Below are 26,221 nucleotides of genomic sequence, written 5' to 3'. Positions count from 1 at the left end.
ATTTCTAGCAGAGTTGTCCTTGAGGAGGAACCAGGAGCACTGTAGCAGCCAAGAATTTAAAATCAGCAAAGGGTTGGAAAGAAATGGCCTATAAAAAAATTATAAATGAGGTGGCTGCAAAGAGGATTATGGGTCCTTTACTCCTCTAGGACAGATATTGACAAAAGGATGTGATGAATTCACAGTGATCCATTCAGCCCCTCTCTTATACTCGCAGACTGTCCACAAATGATGGTGGTGACCCTCGATTAGTTCTTTGATGCACATTTTCCTTAACCTAGCAGTATCAGTCATTTTTCCCCCTGGCCTTGTAACATGGCTTGCAAATTGTAACACCAAATTGGTATTTCAGCTATTACCAGCTCACCATCACAATTTCAATTTTCTGGGATTCAAGATCCAGGGACAGTATTTCTTCAAGAAAGCAATGTCAATAGGTTGCTTGGTGGCCGGTACAGCCTCTGGTAATTCATCAAAATGCAGTACAGGCAGTGAAATGGGAAGTGGAAAGCCGCTGGTAACTTACTGTCCTGAGGACTTTGCTGGAAAAGGAGGGAAGAGAGTAGTACACAACAATGTGGTAGCGGACTGTGATAGCAGGGAGGTAAAAAAACCCTACGGCCACATAACACGACAGAGGGCTTCTGCACAGAAGCTGCCTTGGGAAGGCAAACAAGCCAGACACCTACACAGGACCAACCCTTGCTGCCACACAAGGAGCAGATAGAAATTAGGAGAACAAGGATGCCAAGAAGGATCCTTCAAACCATTGCAGGTGTCGCTGAGGGACACTGAGATATTGTACGGCATAGTGGTAGTGATTGCACAAAGGCACGGTGCATTAACCACTGCAAAATTCAATGGTCATGTACAAAAGGGGTTTATCTGTTAATGAGCAACATGATTCACCATAACATAAGCATGTAAGGTGCCTGTGGTACAGTGCTGATGGCATTGTGCCTTATTCCACGTAAGGACAGAGGAGGCCTGAGTAAATGTACCTGTCTGAGACAATTCACTTCCATTTCAGGTTTGCTTGGGAAACTAGCTCCTCAGCCAGCAGATTGCTCAAGGCAATGCCTTTGTGCCTATGGCTCCTGAGGAAGGGTCAAGTCAAGGGATGCAGGCCTATTTTGCACCAAAGATATGGAAGGTCTATAAAAGCACATTCTGAGGAGTTTTTGAGGTTCTCAGGGAAGGTAAATCTGGAAGAAAATTACCTCCTCAATGCATATGTAGCACAATGTGGACTTCCTCATTGAGCAGGGTCTGGCAATATCCACTACAGAATGTCAGTCCACAGCCTTTGCTCTGAGTACAGGGCTGATGGATTCTATGGAATGGTGTAGGAGTCCCAGCTCACAGGTTAGGACTGAGAGATGGCCAGACCTGGATTTCTTGGAAACAAGTGGAGAGAATACAAGACTCACACTTATGGGCAGTTACAGAGCTTCAGTCTTGAAGCTAGACAGACCTTTGCCTTCACACATGGCATATTAGCATATGACGCATACTAAAGTGTGTATTACTGTTCTTTTGGAATTTTGAGAAGAAACTAAAGTGATTCCTGATATGACAGTCTGACTGGTCTATCCGTACCTGCTATAAACGCAACAAATAAACTTATATGTAATTTTTTTTTAATATAAAAACCTGTTTACACACAGTTGGGTCACATATCCACTCTGCATTTAGCTCTTCACCTTGTATAGTACTTCTGTTGCATTTTACTAGATACAGCTGCATATGTGTATATACATACTATCTAATTGCATCTTTATACACTATAATATATTATATTATGTGTGGAGATGGAGTTAGTGAAGCTAAAATTTAGTTGGATGACAAACTAGCATGGCTAAGAAGGTCTGTTAAGAAGGACTTCCGTAAGTACATTGCCATCAAAAAGTAGGCTAGGGAGAACTTAGATCTGCTGTATGTCTCCTACGTAGGGGATCTAGTGACAAAGGGTATGGAGAAGGTGAGATACTTGGTGCTTTTTTTGCCTCAGTTTTTACTGGTATGTTCTTCCCTCAGGTGTACCAAGGACCTAGTAACAGTCAGTGGAACTGAAGTGCTACTCATGGTAGAGGGTAACCAGCAGAGTTAGGGATCACTTAGACCAGCTGGACATATGAGTCTGGTGGGGTGCATCCAACAGTCTGGGATGGCTGGCTCCTGTCATTGCAAGATCTCTATCACTTTTCAATGTTCATGGTAATCACAAGGTTTCTGAAGACTGGGGAAGGCAATTGTCACACCCCTCTTCAAGAGGGGCAAGAAGGAAAACCTGGAGAAATACAGGCCAGGCAACCACGCATGGAAAGGTCAGGGAATTAAATTTTCTTGGAAGCCATTTAGGACTATAGGGTTGACTATTACAGGTGCTAAACAGCTGCCATTAACACAAGCTCATTGTAGATCAGCACCTAGAACCTGCAGGGTGGCTGTCCCAGAACTTAGGCACAAGCAGCCACTCTTAACATGAGTGAAGCTGGTTCTCAGCTTCCCATAGTACGGCATTGTGGTGCGTCCGCCTAGGCCAACAGCCAAAGCAGCCACACAGCTGCTCCCTCCCTCCCTTTCTCCCACTTACTGGGGGAGCACAGAGTGGGAAAAAGAGAAAGCCTTGATGCTGTGCAAGCACTGCTCAGCAACAGCCAGAACACTGCTGTGTTATCAACACTGGTTTGGTCACAAATCCAAACCACAGCACCATAAGGGCTGCTGTGATGAGAATTGCCTCCATCCCAGCCAGACCCAGCACAAGCATGAAAAAACTTCTAATGATATTTTGATAAACACTTAACACAGTATAACTGTTGAACATAAAACTAGACTTCTGGGAAAAGTATAGAAATCATACTACTAGCAACTAAAATAAATTAATGTAAATTATGTAGTCTGGACAAGTGGAAAAAAATGAAAATTGGTAAGAAAACTGGATCTTTGTGCAAAGAAAAAAATGTAGTGCATACTTTAAAAATGTCTTATAACCTTTAGCTCTCAACTAGCAAGTATTTTGAACATATATTCATTAAAACTGACATAATTCTGGAACACAACTGAAAAGGAAAATAACCCTTCCACCATTGTTCAAACGCTGCATTTTCCTAAGGAGAGGTCATAAGACTTCCCAACCCTAAAGAATGCTGATATTTTGCATTCTTTTCATGTAAGAAGAAAGAGGACTGGAGAGATAACAGGAGAAAGAATGTGTTAGCCTTATACCCTTGAGCCGTGATGAAATACCAGTCTACTTACATTTAATTATGTTCAGTTTATAACAAAGCATTCAGCAGAAAACATCAATAAGAGTGTTGACACAGTCAGACTCCTTCTAATAAGAATAAAGAAGAATTATAGTTGGAAATCTGGCATCTAGAATTCAACTGAAAAGGGATTTTTACTGTTTAGCAATTAGTTCTCTCTGTAATGTAAAGTAGTGTTTCTACAGGAAAATTATTGGGTAGATTTACAACTGAGCTATGTGTTAAGATCAGTTCAAAGATTAAAAAACGACTACATTACTCTAGACAAAGACACATTTGGACTAAATATACACCACAATATATAATTTCTTGTTGTCTGTTACTTAATGTTCTCTGGAAGGAACATAAATACATAATGCACAGGGTAAAGACCTGAACTTTGCAACTGATACATTTGCAGCAAAGTTAACAGAAATCTTAGTTCAACTACCAAAGATCTGAAACTATGGCAACTTGCTGTTTCAGGAGAAAACGTGTTTTTTAGAATAGGTGTGAGTATCTCTTAGAAAGTTAAAGTAGGTCAGGTAAAGCGTATGTCAGGTACTGTTACTGTGGGAAGCTCTGAGTACCAACTTTATTTGTGTCAGGAATGGCTCCTTGTGCCTAAGCTCCAAGACAGTCACCCTGTCTAGCACTGAAAGGTGCTTGCCTATGATGAGTTGGTGTTAATGGAAGCTGTTTAGCATCTGTAACAACCAACCCTACAGTCTTAAAAGGTTATTTCCTAGAAACCAGGGCCAATTGTCCATACTTGAGGACATGCAAAACTCACTTTGAAGCCAGGAAGAATTTCTATGAAAGAAAAGGAAGAATCTGAAGATACTGAAATCAATGAAGTTTGGTGGTGTTTTTCATGGATGTGGTATGTGACCCTAAATATGAAATATGGACACTAAGCAACCATCAGTTCTGTAAAGAGAGCGCTTGCAAGGCTTGCAGTCAGCCAGGTTCTCAGTTCCCATCACAGCCACAAAACCCCCCACATTCTGATGTTAACTGATTTTAGAAATAAAATGGGGAAACCCCTCCCCATCAAATCCAATGTGCTTGGAAACACTAAAAATTTAAATTAGCTTGACTTTTTTTCATTTTCACTTTTGAATTAATGCACATTAATTCTTTGCTTTGTTGAAATGGCACAGCTTTCACAGGTCCAAATCAGTTGCCATCTCAAAGACAGAATGGGATGAGCAAGAGAGGCACAGAGAAGCCGAAGTACAACACTAAATTTTCTCGAGGCTCATTTGGAAGCCATACCAGTAGCTCTGAGGAGCAATCGCAGTCCCCATTCCCACTGACAATGAAGCTGCCGTGTTGCTCAAAAAATCCAAGAGGCTGTGCATGCTCACAGTCCTGTGGAGGGAAGCCTTGTCATCTACAGAGCTAGAAGAACAAGACCCTTGCTAATTGGGCAGCAGTAGTATGCCCATTGTCTATAATGATAAACCATGCAATTTCTTTAGTAAGTCCCAGGCTAATGGGTCAACAGAGGGGTAACTGTGCCTCAAGAGGCCTGGCTTCTGTTTTCATCTCTGCTGCTAGTTTGCCTTTGGTAATTTATTTTTAGCTCTTTGTGCTCCCATTTACCCATCATAAGGCAGGGGATAATGAAAACGATGGCCCTTATGCAGAATGTTGAGATCTTTGGATGAAAAAACTCCAAAGGATAGCTTCTACTTTCCCTGTTGCACTAGACATCTTCCTTCTTCCTTCTCTCCCTCCCTTCCTACTTTCCTTCTTTCTTTCTCTTTTCCTCTCTCTTCTTCCTTCTGTCTTCCTCCCACCTTGCTCCCTCCTTTGACTCTATAAATTGCTTTATTAATCTTCCATATCAGAATACTTCTGTAGTATCACCACTGTGAGTCCTAAGGCAGAACTAAATTGCCCTGAATTAGAAGAAGAATGAACCACAATATTTTGTGGAGCAAGGTCTCTGGAAACTCACAGGGCTTTATTTACTTTATTTTGCTTTATTTTCCTTTTAGTATATAGTGGTAGAGACATTTATAAAGATTTTAATGAAAAGCACTAAATTTTAGCTTAACGTGAGGCTGTATTGTGATAGCGTTTTCCATTTGGGTTTTCCTTAAAGGCAGAATTCTCCCATGAAATCAATATAAATTTCTGCTTCAGCTGCATGGCAAATAACAACCCGTAACTGTTCTTGAAAGAAAAGAAACCTACTACAAATTATGTCACTCTAGCTTGCACCATACCTAAAACTTAACAGCTAAAATAATACGGTAAGCAACAGTGGGGAGAAGCAAATGTAAAAAGCAGTAACTGCATCTAAGATAGCTAAAAACAGAAAAAAAGAATGCTTGTGTGAAAAAGGGCTACAGAACAACTTCTTAATTTACTACAAACCTCCTGAATCTGATTCACATCTCAGCAGTAATCCCTCATACTGAGATATTGCTGTTTGTGCTGATTTAATGTTTGATAGCAGCTCAGAAGTCTGGACTTCATGACAATATAACGTAAAAGTGTCAATGTAAGGTTGCAACATTTCTTTGTGAAAAGATCATTCTACCTTTCTGATGAGATAGACCTGTTGCACACTTTTTACCAGAAATGTTCCCAAGGAAATTTAATAAATTAAAGCGCCTGAGTATTACAATTACATTATGATTAAATTCAGTAACTTTTAACACTCAACAGATTTATGTGTTTGCCCCAGTGGGAACTTGTTCTAATTCTAAAGGGGAAAAAAATGAATTATATAGGCTTTCCTGGAAAACTGAATTAGTAAATCTAGTGAACAAATAAATTTGCGTTCCTTCTCAGAGTAACAGTGCAGTTCAGAATAACAACATGAAATCAATCAGATCATCCAGATAAGGAGAAACCAGCAAACATTGGCAACCCAAGTGACTTTAATTAGGCAATGCAAGAAGTTGGTAAGGGAAGGGTGAAAAATTGCTGCTGAAGCACCTTGCTCCTTGCCCCAGATGACTTTGCTTGTTTTCTTACCTGTACTGTTTTCTTAGATCTGCACATTGCAACAAAATCACCTTTTTGGATAGCAGACCACACAATCTCTGAAGATTTCCAAGCAAACCACAGTCTTAAAAACGGCACCCTTTTCTTAACCCAGAGTAGCAGTGGACAGAAATTAAACAACTATTAAGTGGCTTTTGCTAAAAGCTTTACATATTTCCATGGAAGTAGAAAAGCAGGTAACTTTCCTACCTTGTGACTGTATCAGACTGCAAGTCTGCTACATTAATTAGTGGGTAACAACATACACAAGTAAAAAGTCTGCAAACTCAAAAAGTCAAAGTGAAAGTTCAAATTCCAAAGAAAACCCTTTGGTTTGTTTACAATTTCTCAGAAACTATCATGCTACCCTAAAAATGTCACAAAGTATTAGAACAATGTGAAGAAATGATATTTTTATTAATTGGCTGGGGGGCATGGGAGGGGTGCAGAAAGAGAAAAATAATTTCGTTTCTCAGTGGGTTTTAATCTTTAAAAACAGCAAAATATTAAAATATGTTGTTGAAACAAAATAGTCCAACTGTTACAACAACTGATTGTTTTTAGGTGAAACTATTTCAGATGCATGATCAAAATCAGCTGGTCGTTTTCATTGACAAAGTTTATCTATAAATTTGGCAAAAACCTATTCACTGAGGGAGTTCTGCCTACCTTATAGCTAAATACAGAGCACTTTATTGTGCTTCCCCGGATTTACATCATGCATGTGCATATGTGCGCTGGAAATGACAGCAGAAGTTGAGTGGTGAAACAATTAGCAGCCTTTTAAGCATTGAGTAACCCTAGGTTGCACTATTATAATTTCCCCCTGACTTGAGCCCAGAAATGGCTTTCTGTGTGCTTCAGTATTTTCAGAAAGAACACAAACCTTTGCTGCAGGCCCTGAGTGAAAACACCAAAATTACAGCCATCTGTTAAGTACTGTGGAGTTTCTTTCAAAATAGACATAAATGGTGTCCTAATCATAGTTCAACAGACTGCCTATTTTTAAAATAGACTGCTTACTGAACAGACTTTGGGCTATAAAGCACAAAAATAAGAACCTAGTATTACTGTCAAAAGTGCTGTGAAGGGCCAACTGCCAGTGAAAATAGGTTTTATATGCATACTTTTGCATACTTTCCTATCTAAGCTCTTCACATGTTTGTTTTTTTTAAACTTAGCCTTTAGGATCTGTAAAGGGCTTTTTTCCTATTTTTGGTTGAGGGTTTTTTTTTTGATTGTGGGAGCTGGGTTTTTGCCTGCACCGTCACCACCAAGGATGTAGCTTCTTTCTGCTTGCTATTTTAGTTAAAATTAGTAGTAGCTGGAAAATACTCTTTCTTGGTTGTGCTGGATAATGTCGCAGATACTTGAGATACCTATTATGAGCTCTTACCTACTAATGGAAGGGGTATGCTGTGGAATCCTTCACAAAAATGCTCTTATTCTGAAACATGCACTGGTCTTCAAAACATATTAAAACACAAAATAAAAATATTCTACGCAACCTGATTTATTCACTTTTCCCTCACAGCACTGCTACATTTCAGTGCCATGTTGTGATGCTGTCATTCACTAGTTTTCCAGTAAAGACTTGCATTTGCTACCATCTCTGGGAAAGGGGTGTCAGCACCAGGCGTGGTTGATTTGGCAAAGGAAGTGACTCCACAGCCAACTTCTTGTAAAAACTCTGCCTGTTTTCCATCGAAGTTTCCCACAGTTGCTCCTATTCGTTCATGCTGGTGCACAAACAACCGGACTGCTGGCAACAACAAACCAACCAACACCACCTGGCATTTTAATGCCTGTCATTAATAAAGAATAAAGGGCATCACTACTAATACTATGTCACTGCTGCTAGCTGGAGAAATGTATGTTGCCTTAGATCCACCAAAGAAACAATCACTCTATTTCACAAAAAGTGAAATCTCACAACCTTTACGGCATCTCCTTATTTAGGCATTTGACTTTACAAATCTTGATTTTTACACCGGGGTGTGTGTGTGTGTGTGATTCTTGTCTTTTTGCTTGTCTTCCAACATGTTAACAACAATAACTGAATGATGACTGAAAATTAAATCCTATGGTATCATACCAATGTCTATATAATTCCTCTAAAAGCACAGAAACCTGGTATTTGCACAGGCCCTGTGCTTGAGGACATGAGTAATTACGTGTACTGACAAGTATGGGAGGTCTGAGAACCTCCAGGCTCTGCAAAGTGGCGAAGATCTTTCCCTCTCCTTACAGCATGCCTGATCCTCCGCATGCTGGCTCCTGCCTGACCTACCTTCAGTCTTTCCTCCCACCCCCAGGGCTTCTCATCCTCGTCTCACCCAACCAGTCCTGGCTTCCACTTCATTGCTTGAGGAAAGATGATTCTTGTCTGGCACCATGACACCTGCTCTGCTTCCACAATTCTCATGCCACCTCTCCACCTGAATTACTGCTCAACTTTTTGTCCTCGTCTCCTTGTCCACTCGGGCCAAGACCTCCTGCGCCTTGCTTCTTCCTTTCTCCATCCCTCTTCCTCTCTTCCACTCCATGCTCCTTCTGCACTAGAATCCTTTCCCTTGGGATCCCAGCTTCAAACCTGAGGTACCACTGCATTGCAGAAAACACCCTGTTTCAGCTTGGTGCTTCTGAGATGTACTCAGGATGGATGCCCTATTTTAGCCATGAAGCCACAGCAAGCCTTCATACAAGGCCTTGTGTTAATGGCAACATGCAAAGTCTCGTAACGTCCAGAAACGTTTGCAAGAACAGCCAAAGCACACGTTTGATGTAATTATCCCTCCCATACCAAATTTTTGCGCTGAAATATGAAATTATTACTGATTCTTAGAGAAAGCCATTAACTTGCGGGGGTTTTAATGTCATAAAGGACATTTTCTTTAATTTCAATTCTATAACAGCTGGTTTAGATTAAACCTGCAGCAGCAAAAATTCATACCAACTCTGGTAGCCAGCACAGGGAAATCCAAATGAAACATACCTGGGAAAAAGAAGAATAACTGAAAATACAGTATTTTGAGTCCAGAGGACAGTAGACAAAGAAGCATTAAAATCTCCATTTAGGAGACAATTCTGCCTTAGAAAAAATTATAATCTGAACAGACTTTGACAGAGACTGGAAAGGGAATTGGCATCATTTGTGTTAGGCTACACAGAAGGTGACAGAGCTGAAAATATAATCTGAGACTCTGAAGTGCTGTGTGTGTAAAAAATTGAAATTACCCAGCAGCAAAATGCAAGAACTTAGTTACAGCATTTTTATAACATTTGTTCACGCAGGCTGCAAAAGATACTATGATGCTATTATATTTTGGACTGTTGCAAAAAAAGTCCTGTATGTTTACCCATCGGTTCTATTTCGACCATGGTAATGTCATTGCAACACAGAGTGATAGCAAAACCCTGAAATATTACAACATTAATTTCCCTGTAACATTCCTGGGATGCGGTATCACTACAGCACTTTGGGGGGGTTCAGCTTCCAACCATCACACGCTCGCCTTTCGGGGGACTCGCTTTCTTATGTCAAATTATAAATAACAAACAAGAACAGCCCGTATAGCCTCCACTTTGCTGCTAATATAATTCGTTCAGGTATCATGCTCTTCCCGCACCACTTGGGAAATGCACCTGAAGCGGCTGAGAGGTTTTGTGAACGGGCGGGATTCGGCGCGGTGATTGCAACGGGAAAGGTACCGGGACCCGCGGCGCGGGCGGCGCTCGGCAACGCAAAGTGCGGCAGATGATGCGAGCTGCCCATTCGTCGCTAATTGGAAGCGTTATTTGAAGTGCAGAGGCACATAATTCAGAACCACATTAACTGCCTGTGCGCTTCCTCGCAGCAATTCGACAAAACGGCGTGTCGCCCTCCCGGATTGCCTGTGCTACCGGAACGGGGTGAAAGGCAGCCGGCTGCGGGAGCCGGTCCCACCCGGTGAGATGAAGCCCTGTTGCTGGGGGGGGACCCAAGCGGCAAGGCCGGCTGCAGCGGGGCGGCGGTTCCGCAACGCTGACTTCACACCGAGCAGTGGTAAAACGGATAACGAGAAATTAAAGAAACCCGAAGCGCCGGGTGAACAAACCGAGAGACGGCGACAGACCGAGGCAGCACGCCGCCGGCGCCGCGCCAGGAACGGGCGGCGCCAACCCGCCCCGGCTGCCAGCTGCCGTCTGACCCAAGCGGGGCGGCCCCCCCGCCGCAGCCCGGCCCCGCCCGGCCCCGCCCCGCTCCCCCCGCCGGCGGCGGCACGTCCGCGCAGGGGCGGTGGCTGCAGCGCCGCGGGCGGGCCCGGGCGCCGCCCCTCGGTGGGCGCGTCCTGGCGGCGGCGGCGAGCGGCCACGTTGACAGGGCGGGAGCGGGCCCGCGCCGCGCAGGGCAGGCTGGGCGCTGGCCGGGGCGCGGTGTCGGGCGCGGGTGCCCGGTGCGGGGCCGCTGCCACAGTAACAATGTCTTCGCCTCCCAAAGAGAAAGCAGAGACGCGGGCCGGACACCCTCCTGCTGGTACGGCCGCCGGTTCCCGTGCCTCCGCTCTTTCTCTTCCCACCCCTGGGGCCGGGGGGGCCGGGGCGGCCTGGGCAGCCGAGCGTCTCCGGGAGAGCCCGGCCGGGCGCCGGTTCCCCGCGAAGGTCCGGCGGGCGGCTGCCCGGCGCTGAGGAGGGTGGTCTCGGGCGGGTCCCGCCGCCGCTGCCGGCGGGTGTGTGACCCCGGGTGGCTCCCCTGTGCTCTCTGCTCGGGCGCCGCCGCCCCCAGCTGCGCCCGGTTCGGCTTTCTGGCGCCGGGAGGTTGCCGCCGTCCCCCCATCCCTGCCAGCCGCTCGCCCTCCCCCGGCTTCCACCGCCGGCTGGTCGCCTTGGCCGGCAGCGGGGGCCACGCTCCGCTTGCGTGCTCGTCGTGTCCGTGCGGTTCGGCATCTCCAGCCTGCGCCCCGGGAGGCAGCGCTGTCCCCGCCGGTGCCCCTCCGTGCGAGGCCACCCCGTCCTCGACAGGAGGGGGTGGGGGCCGACGGAGCCACCGCCTGGGGCTGGTGAAAGCGGGCGGGCGACGGAGCCCCCCAGGCTGTGGGCAGCGCGGGGCCGGCGGGCAGACGCTCGCTGTTGCTGCGGGCGTTGCGGTGCGAGCGTGGCACAGCGCTGTGTGCGCCCGCCGGCTGGCGGGGCGGGGGGCGAGGCTGGCGGGGCGGGGGGGTCCAGCCGCTCGCTGGCAGCCCAGCAGCGCAGCTCCGCCGCCCTCCGCCCGCTGCTGCCTTGCCCGGGGTAGGAGCTGCGTGTCGCCCTCGGTGGGGCACTGACCTGCCACCCTCCGGTGACCGCAGCTCTTCTGATGGGGTTCGGTTACCCGCAGTGTCCAAGTTGTTTTGTTCCTTCACGTCCTGTTAGTTTTTTCTCCTTTACTACCGCTTTCCTAAAAAAGGGAACTTTGGTCCCTGCACCAGCAACTTTTCATGTGTCTCCTAGTGTTTCCTAGTGGAATAGTTTTTCATTTGTTTTTTTTTTTTAAGTGTTACAGTCAAAAAATGCTGAAATTCTTAAATCACAGGGTGGTGAGTTTTATATTCAAATCAGCTGATATGATTTAAAGCTAAAGTTGAAAACAGTTTTTGAACTCTAATTGAATTCTGCTTTTTTTTTTATAACAAGGACCTGAAATTCTTGTAAATAGGTAACAGAAGTGAGAAATACTGGCTTGGCTAGGCTTTGCGCAGCAAGTACAGGTCAGCAGTACAGTTAAGCCAGTCTCTAGGCTGAGCAGAGTCACCCCCAGTTCTGCAGCCCCCCTTGTCATGGCATTAGTTCTTACCTGACCTCTCAGTGAGCTGGTTCAGGACCCAAACCAAAGCACCTTTCCCATTGTCCACAGCCTTTGCGGCCATAGCCCCTCAAGCTGGCTCACCCTGAGGTCAGGTAAACGTTGGCTTCAGTGTAAGCGGGATGGTTAAGACCTTAGGCTGGTTTAGCTGTGTCTTCCTGCTGTTAACATCGATGGAAAAGGAATGAAAGGTAAATGGTGGATATTTTCATTTAGCTGCTTTGTGACTATTTTCTGATGTTGCATGATTGAGAGTTGTGCTTCAAAATCTGTCTTTTGAAACGGGTGGAAATTTTTAAAGACTGAAATGAGCTTCTCAGCCATGTGAGAAGCTAGTGATGCACAGTGCAAAAGCATAACTCTAGTACAGTTCAGGTTTCCCTTGCTCTCGAGAGTATTTTAGTATTACTGTTTTTTTCTTTGTAAAACATGCATCCGCATATGAACTGAAGAACTTTTTTCCCATATGTGCCTTTTAAGATCATTAGCATCCCTGAGTGGATTTTTGTGAGTATTTACCAGTTCAGCTTTTGAAGGAAAGCGATCACCAAGTCTGTCATTGAGGCCAGAAAAAAACTAATGCTTTACAGTATCTTAAGGTCAGTTCTGGAAGAAGCTGGTTCTTAGCTGGTTTGCAGAGGAAAGTGGTCCTGTGGTCTTTGAATGCTTGGAAAATGCATAACAAATGTGCTGACTAGTTGATATTCACTCTAGGGGCTGAAGCTAGGTTTTAATCTTCCATCTCAAGCCAGTTTAGGTACTTGAATAATAATATAATACAATAGGGCAGTTTGAAAACAAGCGTTAAGAATTTTTACTTCTATTTTATTACACACACGCACACACCCCAACTATATAAATACAGATGGAATTGTGTCCATAAATAACAAGGCAAGTTCCTAGCAAGGCAAAGACGTGAATAGGGGATCCTTTTTGCCTAGTGGTTTAAAAGCTCTGGTTTTGCTGCATACAGTTATATAAAGAGCCTTCCCTGTAATTATGGATGTGTCTTACCCCACTGAGTATGAATTAAACATGTGAAAGCTAGGAAGGATTTGGATCATCGAATTAAAGCAGAACTGACAAATTTGTTGTTTTTCATATGCACTGTTAGCCCTTGCTTACCGACTGTGTGCGGTCTGTTAGCTTCCTCTCCCCATTGATCTTTCACATGGGGGGGGGGGGGGGGAAGAAAAGCACTTAAAAAGGCAAAGGATAATGAAAGGGAAAGAAACCTCAAGACCTCAGGCTGGTAAAAGGGTGTACGAAGTGACTTTGAACTCCTTTGTGAAACTTAAGAGGGCCCCCACTCAAGCTTTATTAAATACCCATCTGTCAGTGAGATCAATGCGCCTATAATACACTGCTGAGTAGGTTTGTACAGTTTGCAGTTTCCCTCAAAAGAGGTCTCCAGAGTTATGCTTTTTTGTTTCTTCTAGTAGATACTATGGAGGAATAAAGCAAGGTGATTGTGTTAATAGTTTGTTTATGAAGCTTTGCAGTAGGTTCATGAAAATAGCCACATGCTTTTCCTGCATTATAAAAATAACAGCTCTGAGCCAAGATTTGTGCGAAATGGAGGTATACAATAACTCTTACTTCTGTTCTTTTGTCAGACATTGTTGCTGCTTTAAGTTTGCAGAACAGCTTGTTTTGTGTTTCCCTCGGTCCTGGCTTTTCATATGTCTTACCGATATAATGGAACCTGTTACTATATGGTACATAAATATTAACATAAAACGTATTTCTTAATACCATACTCGAGGAAAATGGGAAGCTGCTAAAGCTGTTGATCATACTTCAGGTTTCTAAAAGTTCCTGTCCCATTGCTGTGACCAGCAGGCAATTTGGGTTGATATGGAAGGTTTCCCAGGAAGGATTGCCTCGGGTCTGCAACCTGAGTGAGATGACGTTGCTGAGCTGTGGTGCTTTGCTAGGTACTGGGTGCTTGCTGCAACACGGTGGGGTTTGCTTCAGAACTCAGTCTCAGAAACTGGGAGGAATCTGAAAGAAGGGTGGCAGAGCCGGGGGGAGGGTAGGTAAATAGACTGAGAATGTTTCCCGACTCCAGGTCATCTTGAGTAGTAATTAACACAGTTGTTTAATGCATCTCCAGAAGGAGTGGTCACTTGTACCCCTAAGAATACCACAGGCTGGTGTTCACAGGGCAAACAAGACAGCCCCGTCTGCCGCTCGAGAGTAAAACATGATGGATAATAATTAAAATCCCAAACTTGACTCTTACCTGGCAGTGGGGCAAACAGACTTGTGCTGTTGCTGCTCTTGGAGCATGCTGGCAGGTGATCCCATCTTTATTTCATGCTTCAGAAGCTAGTGGCCTGTTGGCCATCACCATCACGGGAGCCGTTCCCAGTCTCCCAGTCCCTTCCTGCCTTAGCACAGGTCCCCCCTGGCCTCTACAGAGCAGCTGCAGCCGGAGCTCCCTCTCGGGCATGGGGACCGCTTCCTTCCTAGTCCTGGCATGGAGTCCTTGACACAGTCCTCTTCTGGGCACTGGTTTCTCGCAGTTTTCTGAAAGGTGGTTTATCAGTTACTTAAATCCACTCTCTGCTCTGTGCAGGATTTACTATAAGGAAATCTGAGCCCTTAGTCTTTTAAGAATGACTTTTAAATGACAAAATCACAGTGGTAAGCATCTGTCAAATTACGTATTGAATGCTAGGCAAGTAAGAAACAGATGAATCCTTGTTAAGTCCCAAGAAAATCTCACAAATGGATTTTTTTCTATAGCTTGATGGATGTAATCACCATTTCTTCTCGCTAACCCTCAGGTTGTGGAGCTTGATTGAAACCTTTTGAAAAGGAAGGTGAATTATGTCACAAGGGTGTTACTCTTCTTAAGCTAAATCTTGTGAAACTAGATTGGGTATGATCATGCTGTGTCATGGGTGGCAGAGATGTACACCACCTATATATACAGGATGCTGATCTAATTATTTAATGTTTGGTCTCAGAAATATGTTATCACTGCAGTTGTTCGCTGGATTGTTCTTTTCGTTTCCCAGATCTGCACAGTAACCCTGAATTACTGAAGGCTTTTGTGCACCAATGTACTTTTAACTGTCTGTGCTATGCCTGTTGATATTAGTGCAAAAAATCAGATTATAAAAATTACTAAATTACTGCATTTAATACCTTTTAATTATCTTGGGTTTTGCTTTTTAATCCCTGTTAATTCTCCCTGGAGACAGATTTGAATGTGTTAGCTGTGTATCTTTGCCAGTGATAAAGAGAAAACAAGTGGCTGGTGGCCTCATGATATACAAGGAGGAGAGAGATTTTAGACCACCTAAATTTGCACTAAATCTTTGGGTATTGTTTTCTTTAGGTTTTTATTAGATGGTTGAAGAACGTGGAAGCGTGCACATATTGTGCAGAAGTGCTGTTTGTAACTTGGCAGATTGCTGTGGAGACAGCAACAAAAAGTAATTTGAATGGGAACCAGTAAGAACTGATTGTGCAATGATGTTAAATTTATAAATTTAATGTAAATAAAACATACCAATCACTTTGAGGTGTTAGGAGAACACAAAATTCAAGAGTGTTGTTTGCTTTTGCAAACAAGCTTGCATCTCTAAGGCGTTTGCATCAAGAAAATGAATAAGAATTTCAATTTTTGTTTCATTTTTAAAACTACTTTTCTTTATTGCCTAACCCTTCTATCTTTTCTTGTCCCATGTGAATAATTTCTCATCAGCTCAAGTATTGTAAGTTTTATGCTGGAGAAAGAACACAAAATGGTTAGTGTTTTGTTTGGCTTTTTTAAATACGTGATATGGGGACATAGTTTTGATGGGTTTGAAAAGATAATTCTTTGATTTTGTCCGTTGATTGTCTGTCTTTATTGACTCAGAAGTTTATCTTTCAAATACCACACAAAGCTTAAAATCTGTTTAAAAAATCGCAGGGCCAAAGAGCTGGCACTGCCTGCTAGGGCAGCCACTTTCTCTTTACTGCTTCCTTTCACTCGAGCTGTAAAATTTATGCACAGGGGTATCCATTCTGTTGCTGTCCGGGTTAAGAGCAGAGAACTAAACCTGTTTCTAGGTTTCAGGGATTAGCAGTGAGGTGCTGTGGGGCACCTCTTGCCCTCGGTGACGGGACACGGGAGGGCTGTCAGAAGTGCAGCTTCCCCCAGCCATGCTGACAAGCTGCTTTTTCTGCTCCTTCCCTGTGCTGCCCTGGCATCCTGCTCGCTCCGGCTGTGACATCTCTGCCAAGGCTGCCCACAGCTTCACTGTGTTGCTGCAACGTGAAACACAAACCAGCGCGTCTGTAGGTGGTTTTATTGAGTGCTGACTGCTATAATGGTTTTCTGATGTGGTTGCTGATGACAATGTAACCCATCCAATTAGCTAATGAGATGCATCCTCTTAGCCTGTGCTGTCCTGTAAGCATGTATAGCAGTTGAAGCAAAAAGAAGAAAAGAAAAAGCAAAACAAAACCAAACGGTACAACATTAAAACAGAAAGTAGATCAAAAGCAGCCTGCCTCTTGCTCTGCTTAGTAGCTGCAGTGTTAGTTAGGCCTGGCTTAGTTCCTATTTTATATTTTGCTTTGATGGGGATAAATGATGAAAGTAAGTGGATTAGCTTTCACTTCTTGTTTTGTGTTTCAAAGGGATGCTTTCACGTTTGTGTCATTTCTAAAACTAAATCAAGTATTTGAAATGTGGTAAATGGAAATACCTGCTTGTGGTAAATTTGAAATATAAGGACAAGTATTTGAAATGTAGTAAATGCTTATGGTTTGCAAAACAAAAAGCTCTATTCTAAATGCAAGTTTACAGTCCTCCTAAACATTGCTTTTTGTTATACTGTTCGTGAGGAACTATTTTGTATAAATCTTATTATTATAGCTGTAGGTTTTAAGTTGAAATGACAGGAAAGGTTCTTCAGCCCTTCCTGTTTTGTGGGAGTATTTAACATTCATGTTTGTGGCTTTTTGTGTAGTGTTATGCAAGCCATCGCCTCCCTTTCTTCTTCTGATGGCTGCAAGTTAGTAGGGGTGGGGGGAAAGTTAAAACAGAGTTGAGTTTTCTAAAATGGTATTGGAAGCAGGTGGTAAAAAGAGCTGCAGCTTCTCATGATGAGCAAAGATGGCATGATGTGAAAGAGAAGGGCAGATGCAATCCTGAAGTAGCTGTTCCTCAGAGTTGCCACTTTTAAAAACTTTGGGCCCTTTTTTCAAACTGATTACTATTAAACTACTATGCAAAATATTGGGGGGGGGAGGAGGGGGGGGGAGGAGGGGGGGGGAACGGGCCCCTCATCCTTAAGAAGTTCTTCACTTATGCTGATTTGACTGAGATTTGTCATGTCTCTTATTTCCATTCCAGTGAAAGCTGGTGGGATGCGGATTGTGCAGAAACACCCACACAATTCTGATGCCAAAGAAGAAAAAGATAAGGATGACCAAGACTGGGAAACCAGCAGGTGAGTCCTTTGATTTGATGCATGTGCTACGGCAAATTTCCATGACCTTGAACCTTATCATGTTTGTTTTGCCTTGTGGATAACAAAGCAAAGATACAGTTGGTTTTGTATCATAAAACTGATTTAAAGCAGTAGCAAGTTACATGCTCCTTCAGGAGAACTGGGGAATATGGCAGGTTTTAGCTTGCTGACCCTCCTCTAAATGGTCCTGTTAGGTAAGAGAAGGTTAAAGAAAACCAGTACGGTTAAAGTAAAACATCAGCCTTCCTAAGATCTCGAAACATTATTTCAGAATCTGCAGAAGAATAGAGGCTAGACACATTTGGATGCAAACATTAGGTTGTCGGTCTGTGTATGAGGTGGTCTTGCTGTGTGCTTGGTCCATATTCCTTTCTCTGTGACATATTTGACAACATGGTGCTTTTTAAAAGACAAGTAAAAATAAATGCAGTTAATATTATCTGCTTTTTTTTTAGGTGGGAATCTAGCAGTTTCAGTGGTGGAGGATACAAAGACAGCAGTTACTTAGCAGGTTTAACTAGATTTATCAGGTAACTGCTATGTAGAAATGAAAGCAGGGAGGTTCAGTGGACTGTTGCTGTATTTCTGTTCATACAAAAGCCAACTGGTTTTGTGCTGCTTTCCTTGGCTAGTTGTTTTTCTTTGTCACCAAGACATTTACCTGAAATCTTTATGTACTAGCTTGCTGCATGTTCTTGCTATTTGCTCAAGGCAAAAAAAACCCAGAGCCATTCTTGTGCTTTGGCAAGCAGACTGGCTTATATGATGTTTATTTTATGTGCAAAACAATAGTAATAAGAATTGTGAAAATGTCTGCATAAATAAGAACAAGTGTGTTTATTAAATCACAACTTGAATAGGAGATACTTATGAGAAGGCAAAAGTAATTTTAATTAATATGTTCAAGAAAAAGGTAGGAAAATTGAACTTTATGCATTTCTGTATTAACAAAGTCAGTCATCTTGTATTTCTGTTCAGCGGCACATAAGCAGGAACAGAGTCTGTACTGGAGTCAAGTTTTGTCCAAAGGAACGAATCTTGTCTTGTGGTTAATTTCAACTTTGCCTGGGAATACATCCTTTTATTTGAGGTGGGTTCGTGGTGGGTTGACCTTGGCTCTTTGCCAGTTGCCCACCAAGCCGCTATATCACTCTACTCCTCAGCAGGACAGGAGGGAGAAAATAAGATGGAAAAACCTTCTGGGTCAAGATAAAGGCAGTTTAATAAAGCAGTAGCAAAAGCTACGTGCAGTAGCAAAGGAAAACAAAAGATTTAGTCTCTATTTCCCATCAGCAGGTGATGTCTAGTAACTTCCCAAGAAGCAGGGCTTCAGTACGTGTAGCGGTTGCTCTGGAAGACAAAACGCCTTAATAATGAATGCCCTCTCTTCTCCTTTCCCTTAGCTTCTATTGCTGAGCAGATGTCATATGGTGTGGAATACCCCTTTGGTCACTTTGGGTCAGCTGTCCTGGCTGTGTCCCCTCCCGAGATCTTGTCCACCCCCAGCCTACTGATGAGGTGGGGGAATGTTGGAGAGACAGCCCTGGTGCTGTGAGCGCTGCTCAGCAGTAGCCATTACACTGGTGTGTTACCAGCGCCTTTCTAGCTACCAGTACAAAGCACAGCACTATGAGGAAAATTAACTCCATCTCAGCCAGGCCCAGTACGGTGTTATATACCTTCTTATTCTTACATTTCCTTGGCATGCCAACCTCCTGGCAAGGGAATCCTAGGATCCAAATGAGAAGACTTCTTATGCCTGCTCACCAATCTAAACCTCTGTTAAAATACAGCTATCTGCTTTATCAAATTTTCCCCTCTCACTCAAGTAGCGTAGGGAGAAGTTAAAATTTAACCTGGTATTTGTGGCTGTGTCTGCTTTAGCCAGTGCTGTGGCACAGTGGAAGCAGATCTGCAGGGGGAAACAGTTGGTGCTGAGGACTTCATGTTCACAGGGCATGTGTTTTGGAGATTACTTAATGTGGTGTTCTGGACTGAAGGACCAGTCCTAGCTGGCATGTGTTAGGTGTCGCCTTGAACTGCATGTTCAGTTCAGCGTCATCTGAGGGAATCCAGGTCAGGTGCCCTGAAACCAATCTGCGATGCAAAACAAAGCCTGGCCAGCAGAATGATCGGGAGGGGAAAGGCATGCCTGATCTTAAGATGCTAACAAGTGGGCACTGTATATTAATGTTTTAAAGCAGGTCCATGAGCAATTTTTATGCTTTAAAGTCAGAGAAGAAAGTTTAATGACCTCTAGAGCTACCTTATTAACTGGGAAATAGTTGGATATTGCACCTCTTAAAATCCATTGCCTCGGCCACCTGATCAGTTTATTTCAAAATATGGACTTAGAGACTGCTCCTCACTTTGGCTTTCTTGTAGAGGATACGTTGTCAGTCTGTATTAGGCACTTGAGCATACAGTTATTTGCAAGCCTGTATATTAATACAAAAAGCATTGATCTGAACTTTTTGTTTCTTTGATTTAATCCTCTTAGAATCATAGAATCATTTAGATTGATGATCTTAAAGGTCTTTTCCAAGGCCAGCTGTAAAACAAACACTGCCAAGTGTACCACTAAACCATGCCCCTAAGTGCCACATCTACCCATCTTTTTAGATACCTCCGGGATGGCAACTCGATCACTTCCCTGGGTGGCATGCTCCAATGCTTAACAACCCTTTTGATTAAGAAATTTTTCCTGATATCCAATCTAAATCCCCCCGGCACAATCTGAGGCCATTTCTTCTTGTTCTGTTTCTTGGGAGAAGACTGACCCCTACCTCGGTACAACCTTCTTTCAGGTAGCTGTAGAGTGTGGTAAGTTCTTCCCTGAGCCTCTTTTTCTTGAGAAAGAGGCAGGAGGGACATGAGGAGCATAGATGGGAACTAGAATGAATTATAAAACAAAACTGTAAGATGGTTTACAAGGCTGGGAGAAGTTGTTTTCCTGGTAGAACTGGGAAACCTTTGTGTCTGTGAGGAAAAGGGTTTAGTGTGCCTTTTGTAGGCTCCTGTGGGAATACTTGTGGTGTATATAGCTCCGGTGGCTGTACAAGCTTTAGATGTGAGCAAAAAGTTATTTAGCCATAACAGAATAAACAAACTCCACAGGCCACAGTATATAAAGTTGTTGTTTGTCAGAATTAAATTTTGTTTGCAGCATGTCAGCTGCTTTTGTGCTGGAAGGTGCAGTCCCCTGGAGTTCCTGTCTGCTCCTGTGATTCACAGTGTCCTTCTAAACCACTTGGATTTCTGACGCTTGCAGAGGGAGGTTTATCAGGAGATGTTTATGAGGAGGGGGGAGAAGAGGCCACTAGCATTCTGTTTGCTTTTTCTGACACCAATATATATGTACTTTTTGGGTTTTGCTAGCTGGTATTTTATGTTCCTTTGCTAAGCAGAGGCATCTGTGTTTTTAACTTCCACGTTTTTAGTCTTTGCCATTTTAAGGTAGTATCACTGATATGATGCAATCTCTAGTCCCTATTGCATCTCAAAGTCAAAAGAAGCAAACAGCCCTTCAGGCAGTTTGTATCAGGTGATAGGGGAAGCTGAGAATGAGGTGAGAGAAAATAATAAAACAGGGAAGAGTAATTTGTGTGTCAGTGTGTGAAGAGGGAGGCCAGGATAATTGAGTGATTATTTTAATCTCATTGCAGTTGAGGACAGATTAGTGGAATTGGTAGTAAATTGAGGCAGAAGATTTGGAGCTTTCTGGAGTTCCCTGGGTGCTTTGAGGGGAACTTGGTGCTCCAAGAGCATTTCCTCCTCACGATGGCACAAATTTGAGCAGCTGCTCTGCAAGTAAGCTTTCAGCTGGAATTCGTAGAAGTGTTTGTGGTTTGGAGACAGCTGGCATTGGTTTTGCAGCCTGCTTGTAGAAAAAGACAGTGGGTCAGTGTTTCTAGTCTTAACGTAAACAAAGCTGATGCAGGTAGACACCCCTGAAGTAGCCAGCTGTGCTGTTGTAAAGGTGATTCACCAGGTATATCTTCTTTGACGTTTGTCTCTGTTGTTCAGCAACTTGCAATCCAGTTACTGTAATTTACTCTGCAAAGTACTTTATTCAGTTCTGTTTCCTAAAATAAAACTGTAATGACAACCTACCGTTTCATGAAATGGTAGGCTGACATGTCATGATGGTGATTTGTGATCCCTTAAAACAATGTGTGGTAAGATGATTTTACACAAATTCAAACTTTTCCTACAAAGCAGTTCTCAGCTTTGAGTGGTAATGGAAAGAATTTTGTATGTCTGATATAAATACAGTTTTACTTAGAGGAATGGCTGAATATAATTATATGGAGAAGACTAAGTGAAGGGAGGGAGGGGTTGCACCATTTGGTTTAGGTGAACTAAAAAACAAGAGTGGCACCACTGGGGTCAAGATGTCAACAGTAAACTTGATTATAAGGTGGGGTCCTCAGCCCTCATGTTCTTCAAGACAACTGGTTGTGATCAGCCTGGTTGGAGATAGGATACTAGCTGGATGAGCTTCTGGTCTGATCTGTTATTGGTTTTTTTATGTTTCTGTAATTGCTTAAGACTTGTGTTGATTCGGTTTTTAGATATGGTTGCAGTTTTGATTGATAGGCAGTCATACTGATTGCTGCCAGAAAGTGGGGGGTTTTTTTTGTGATGCTAGATGAAGGTGAAACAGAATTAGAAGTAGGCTTATGAATAGAAACCATCATTTTTCAGGGCTGTATGTTATCACAGAAAATGTTTGGAATAAATAGTTCTGGGTTTTATTAGAAGCCCATTAATGCATGTTTAACTGAGATGTGCAGTATCGTGTGCGCTCCTCTGCCAGCATCTGACTCTAGCCATAATAAATACTCCTGAAAGACAGATAATTTGATGTGAGAGCTGCTTGCTCAGTTTTGCACAAGAGCTTCATTAATTGTCACTCAGGGACCTCAAGAAGCAGAAACTGTAATCGCATATCAGCATCTGGATTTAAAAAAAAAATATTTAAAGCAGATATATGGCTCACTTTAACAGGGTAAACTGCAGAGGCTTTCATGTCTAAAGACTTTTGTTCTCTTCTGTTATATTTCTGAAACAAAGTGGGTAATTACAGTGACTTAATTACTGAATATAAATGTAGTAGAGTGGTTTCTCAGTATATGTATGTAAATTGTGTTTTGTACCTTAAACTTACCTGGAGATTGTGAAGCTGGCATTATGTCTGACTTCCCTGTTAGCTCTGGAAAGAATAAATTATGCAACCTGGATTTTAATTCAGTCTAGGATGTGGATATTGGCCTTAGCATTGGGCAAAAGAAAAAAATATTAAGAGGATAGTTTAGAGTGTTGTGACTCAAAAGCAAAATGATGCTAATGAAACATGAGTGTCCATACGTCAAAGAGCTGGTCTCGGTACTTACTCAGTTACATGCTGAGAGAGTTGTTGTTGAAGGCCCTTGTTACCCTTCAGGTATCTCCCCCCATGTTACTTGTTAAGTGTGAGTATGCTAGTTAAGCTGCCCCTGCTTTTTTTCTTTTACAAGTGTGGTGGAAATCTCAAAAATTTAGGCTGCAGATACATACTTTAGTTCAAGAGTAAATTTGTTTTTGCTTTCCCTCACTTTGCTCTGTTGCAACTGACAAGAAATAAGTGACAGGCATTATTTGTTTTTCATTTGCCACTGAAGGTTCTGCTGTCACTGAAATGTATTTAATTTTTGCCTTTTAATGACCCTTGTTGTCTGAACTTCTGACAGAATTTCAAAAATATAAAGTAGATTATACTACTAAGCCATTAGAGCAGGTTTGTATGTTTGTTTACACCCTACATATGGAAGTGTTTTGAAACTATTTCTATTCCTTATGTTTCACATTGTTGTTCTGGTTATTTAGCCAGGGCAGAAACTGTAGGGTTCAGATCCTGATCCTTTAACTTTCAGAACAGCTGCCACCTGGGAAATGATGTCTGATGTTTGGCTCGCTGGCACGCAGGTGCTGTAGGAGGAGGTAGTTCTGTCATGGATGAAAATGTTTCAGTTAGTTCTAATGTCTGTTGTAGGGTTAACAGGTGTTTGAAAAAGGGCAATCTTGGAAGTTCTAAGCAAAAAAAAAAAAAAAAAAAAAAAAAAACAAAAAACACCACACACCCAAAACTTTACAGCTTGTTAAACAGGAAAACCAAACCCGCATGAACAGGTAGCATTGTACTTCGTAAGTACTCAGTATGACTAGCCCATCAGTGTTTCTTCTATGTAGCTCACCAACACAAAGCTGAAAAAAGACCTCTTTATTTGTGTTCATCATCTATAAACCCAAAGTATTGGCAAAATAAGCAGTTGTTGACTTGGCATGGTGAATATTTAAGGTAAAAAGAAAGAGACGGGTCAGGACAGGTAGGCTGCGACATCGTCTGCTTAAGTTTTTTTAGAAAGGGAGCGTGCAGCTTTGGTGGTTGAAGGTCTGGCTGAGTCTCTCTTTCTGGCAGCAGAGCCACCTGATCGTTGGCTTCAAAGGTCGCTTGGGCTATTGTGCCAGTGGAGGCAGCTCTGTAGGAGGGAGCTGATAGAAGTGTCTATCATAAGCACCCAGATGTTCTTCTTTGACAGAATTCACATTTCTGCCATCACTTCTCTATGTCTTTTTTTCCCTCTTTTGGGGGCCTCATTCTGTGAGCTGATGTGTCTTTACGCAAAGATTATGTTCACAGACCATATATTGCCATTTTATGCTTGACAACTCTGTTAAATGTATGGATATAACTGATACAATTCTTGAGGGATTTGATTCATGTCTTTGGCCTTTGAGCTCTTATTACTCGGATGTGGAGCTTTGGAGGTAGTTGGCTTTAGAGGATGAAATGTCTGGGGGAAGTGCAATGAAAAAGCAACCTGGCTGTGAATACCATGCTTGCAGTTTCTGGGAAAGATGCAAACTGCAGCACGTATTGGCCATTATCCCTCTGTTGCACTACAGTGTTGTGTAACTGTAACTTCTTCTTTACTTGGTTAAATATTCCAAAGGCTAAAAGGATGTTCTGCTGGCAAAAGACCTGTGAAAAAAATTAACAACTGTAATTTTGTAATATTATTAAGCAGAATGCAGAGCATAGTGCAATGAGGGGAATAGCTTCCTACCTTCTTCAAAATATCTTTAATTTCCAAAAAGATTCTGTGCTTGCTGCCTTTTTTTTTTTCTTCTTGTCTTTGTTATTTTGGACTTAAATTCACTTCACAGGTAGGGGAATAGCTTAACAGTGTCACAGTAGTCGTCTTTATATAAGTAATATTGCCTCCTATGCATTTTCCCACCTCGTTATTAACCTTCGTGTCTTAATCTTTTGTGTAGTTTTTACTATTAGTAGATGTTTGTTTATGCATAATTTAATTATATAACACACACACACACACCACCCCCAGTACTGGCAATTTTAATTTGATTTTTCAGGACAATATCTTCTGCATATGACCAGTTACTTGGAGAAGCAGCAAAGTAATTGCTGACCTGTGTTGAACCATATCAAATGCATATGCAGTTATAGATGTAACTAGAATTACAGAGAACAGAATATATAATAGTGATTCTTAAATGCAGAACTACTGTAAGGCAAGGAAAGAGGCTGTGAATATATCCATTTAAGAAGTGAAAATATCTGTGAATGCAGGGAATGGAGGAAAAACCTAGACAGGATTATGAATGAAGCATTCTCATACAGGAAGATGTAAGTCTTCTGAAAGATTGTTTCATGCTTCCAGTATTTCCTGATGATTGAAGCAGTAAGTTGATAAATCCCTCACTGTAAGTGCCAGTTATGAAATGGTACAGATAGCTCTTTTCATATTCCTGAAATACTGTGTGCATGTGTGAAAGAACTAAAAAAGGTCTGATATTTCTGCGCCCACCCTCCCCACCCCCCAAATGAGTAGAAGATAACACCATCCAGCTCAGCAAGAGCTGGGTTTCGTCCCAGGAAACATATGCTGTCTTATGAAATTAGCTGGGAAGCTGAGTTGAATTGTCAGCCAAGCTGGTGTAAGAGTAAGATTTTAAAAGAATGGAAGTCTTGTATTCTGTGTGATGAGGAAAGTGTGAAAAGCTTAGTCATACACAAAGAGGAAAGTGGATACGAAGTAGTATCTCGTGAGTGGCACAGCTTAGCATGGTGTTCTGCAACTGTATGGAACAGTAAAATATCATAAGCTAATATCTTAAATGGTGACATTTTGCTTTGTGCTTTTCCCTTGGTGCCTTTCTGAAATACTGGAATGCATGGTTACCATGCCAGTTTGAAGGCACAGACAGTATTGAAACAGGTATTACATAGCCATTATAAAGCACAAAAATTTCCAAACTCAAAAGTAAAATCAAATCCTTTTCATTATGCCAGCAAAGCCCAAATCTCTATTATTCAAATGTTCACCAACATTGTGAGCGTTTCTAAAGCTAAAGGTATGAATTTCTACTAGAAAAAGCTGCCGGAGGACCAGATGCTACTCGTTTATTTAGAATAAAACCCCCTATGTTTGAAGTGAAGTCACCATGAGCTGAAAATGAGTAGGAGGTGTGTGAGATTGACACCATGTGTGCCAAGGATGAGCATCTAGTTTTTTTAAGTAGCACCTTCCTCTCCTTTAAGTTTCTTCTGCCTCAGCTGCATCAGGCACTGAACTTTGAAGCAGTTTAATATTAAAATAAAC

The 26,221-nt window shown here is 42.6% G+C and overlaps 1 protein-coding gene across 1 annotated transcript in view; it reads left to right on the top strand.

The window, feature by feature from the left end:
* Window positions 1-10,573: 10,573 nt before the first annotated feature.
* Window positions 10,574-26,221, top strand: part of DAP (death associated protein) — a 56,910-nt gene continuing 41,262 nt past the window's right edge. Inside the window, exons 1-2 of the mRNA XM_080382060.1 lie at window positions 10,574-10,770; window positions 17,435-17,531. Coding sequence (XP_080238186.1) covers window positions 10,716-10,770; window positions 17,435-17,531 — 152 coding nt within the window. The 5' untranslated portion in view covers window positions 10,574-10,715. The remainder of the gene's footprint in view (window positions 10,771-17,434; window positions 17,532-26,221) is intronic.

The sequence above is a fragment of the Falco punctatus genome (assembly GCF_963210335.1).
Source record: "Falco punctatus genome assembly, chromosome: 3".
Lineage (NCBI taxonomy): Eukaryota > Metazoa > Chordata > Aves > Falconiformes > Falconidae > Falco > Falco punctatus.
Note: the sequence above shows the minus strand (reverse complement) of the source record. Positions and strands in the feature narration are given on the sequence as shown.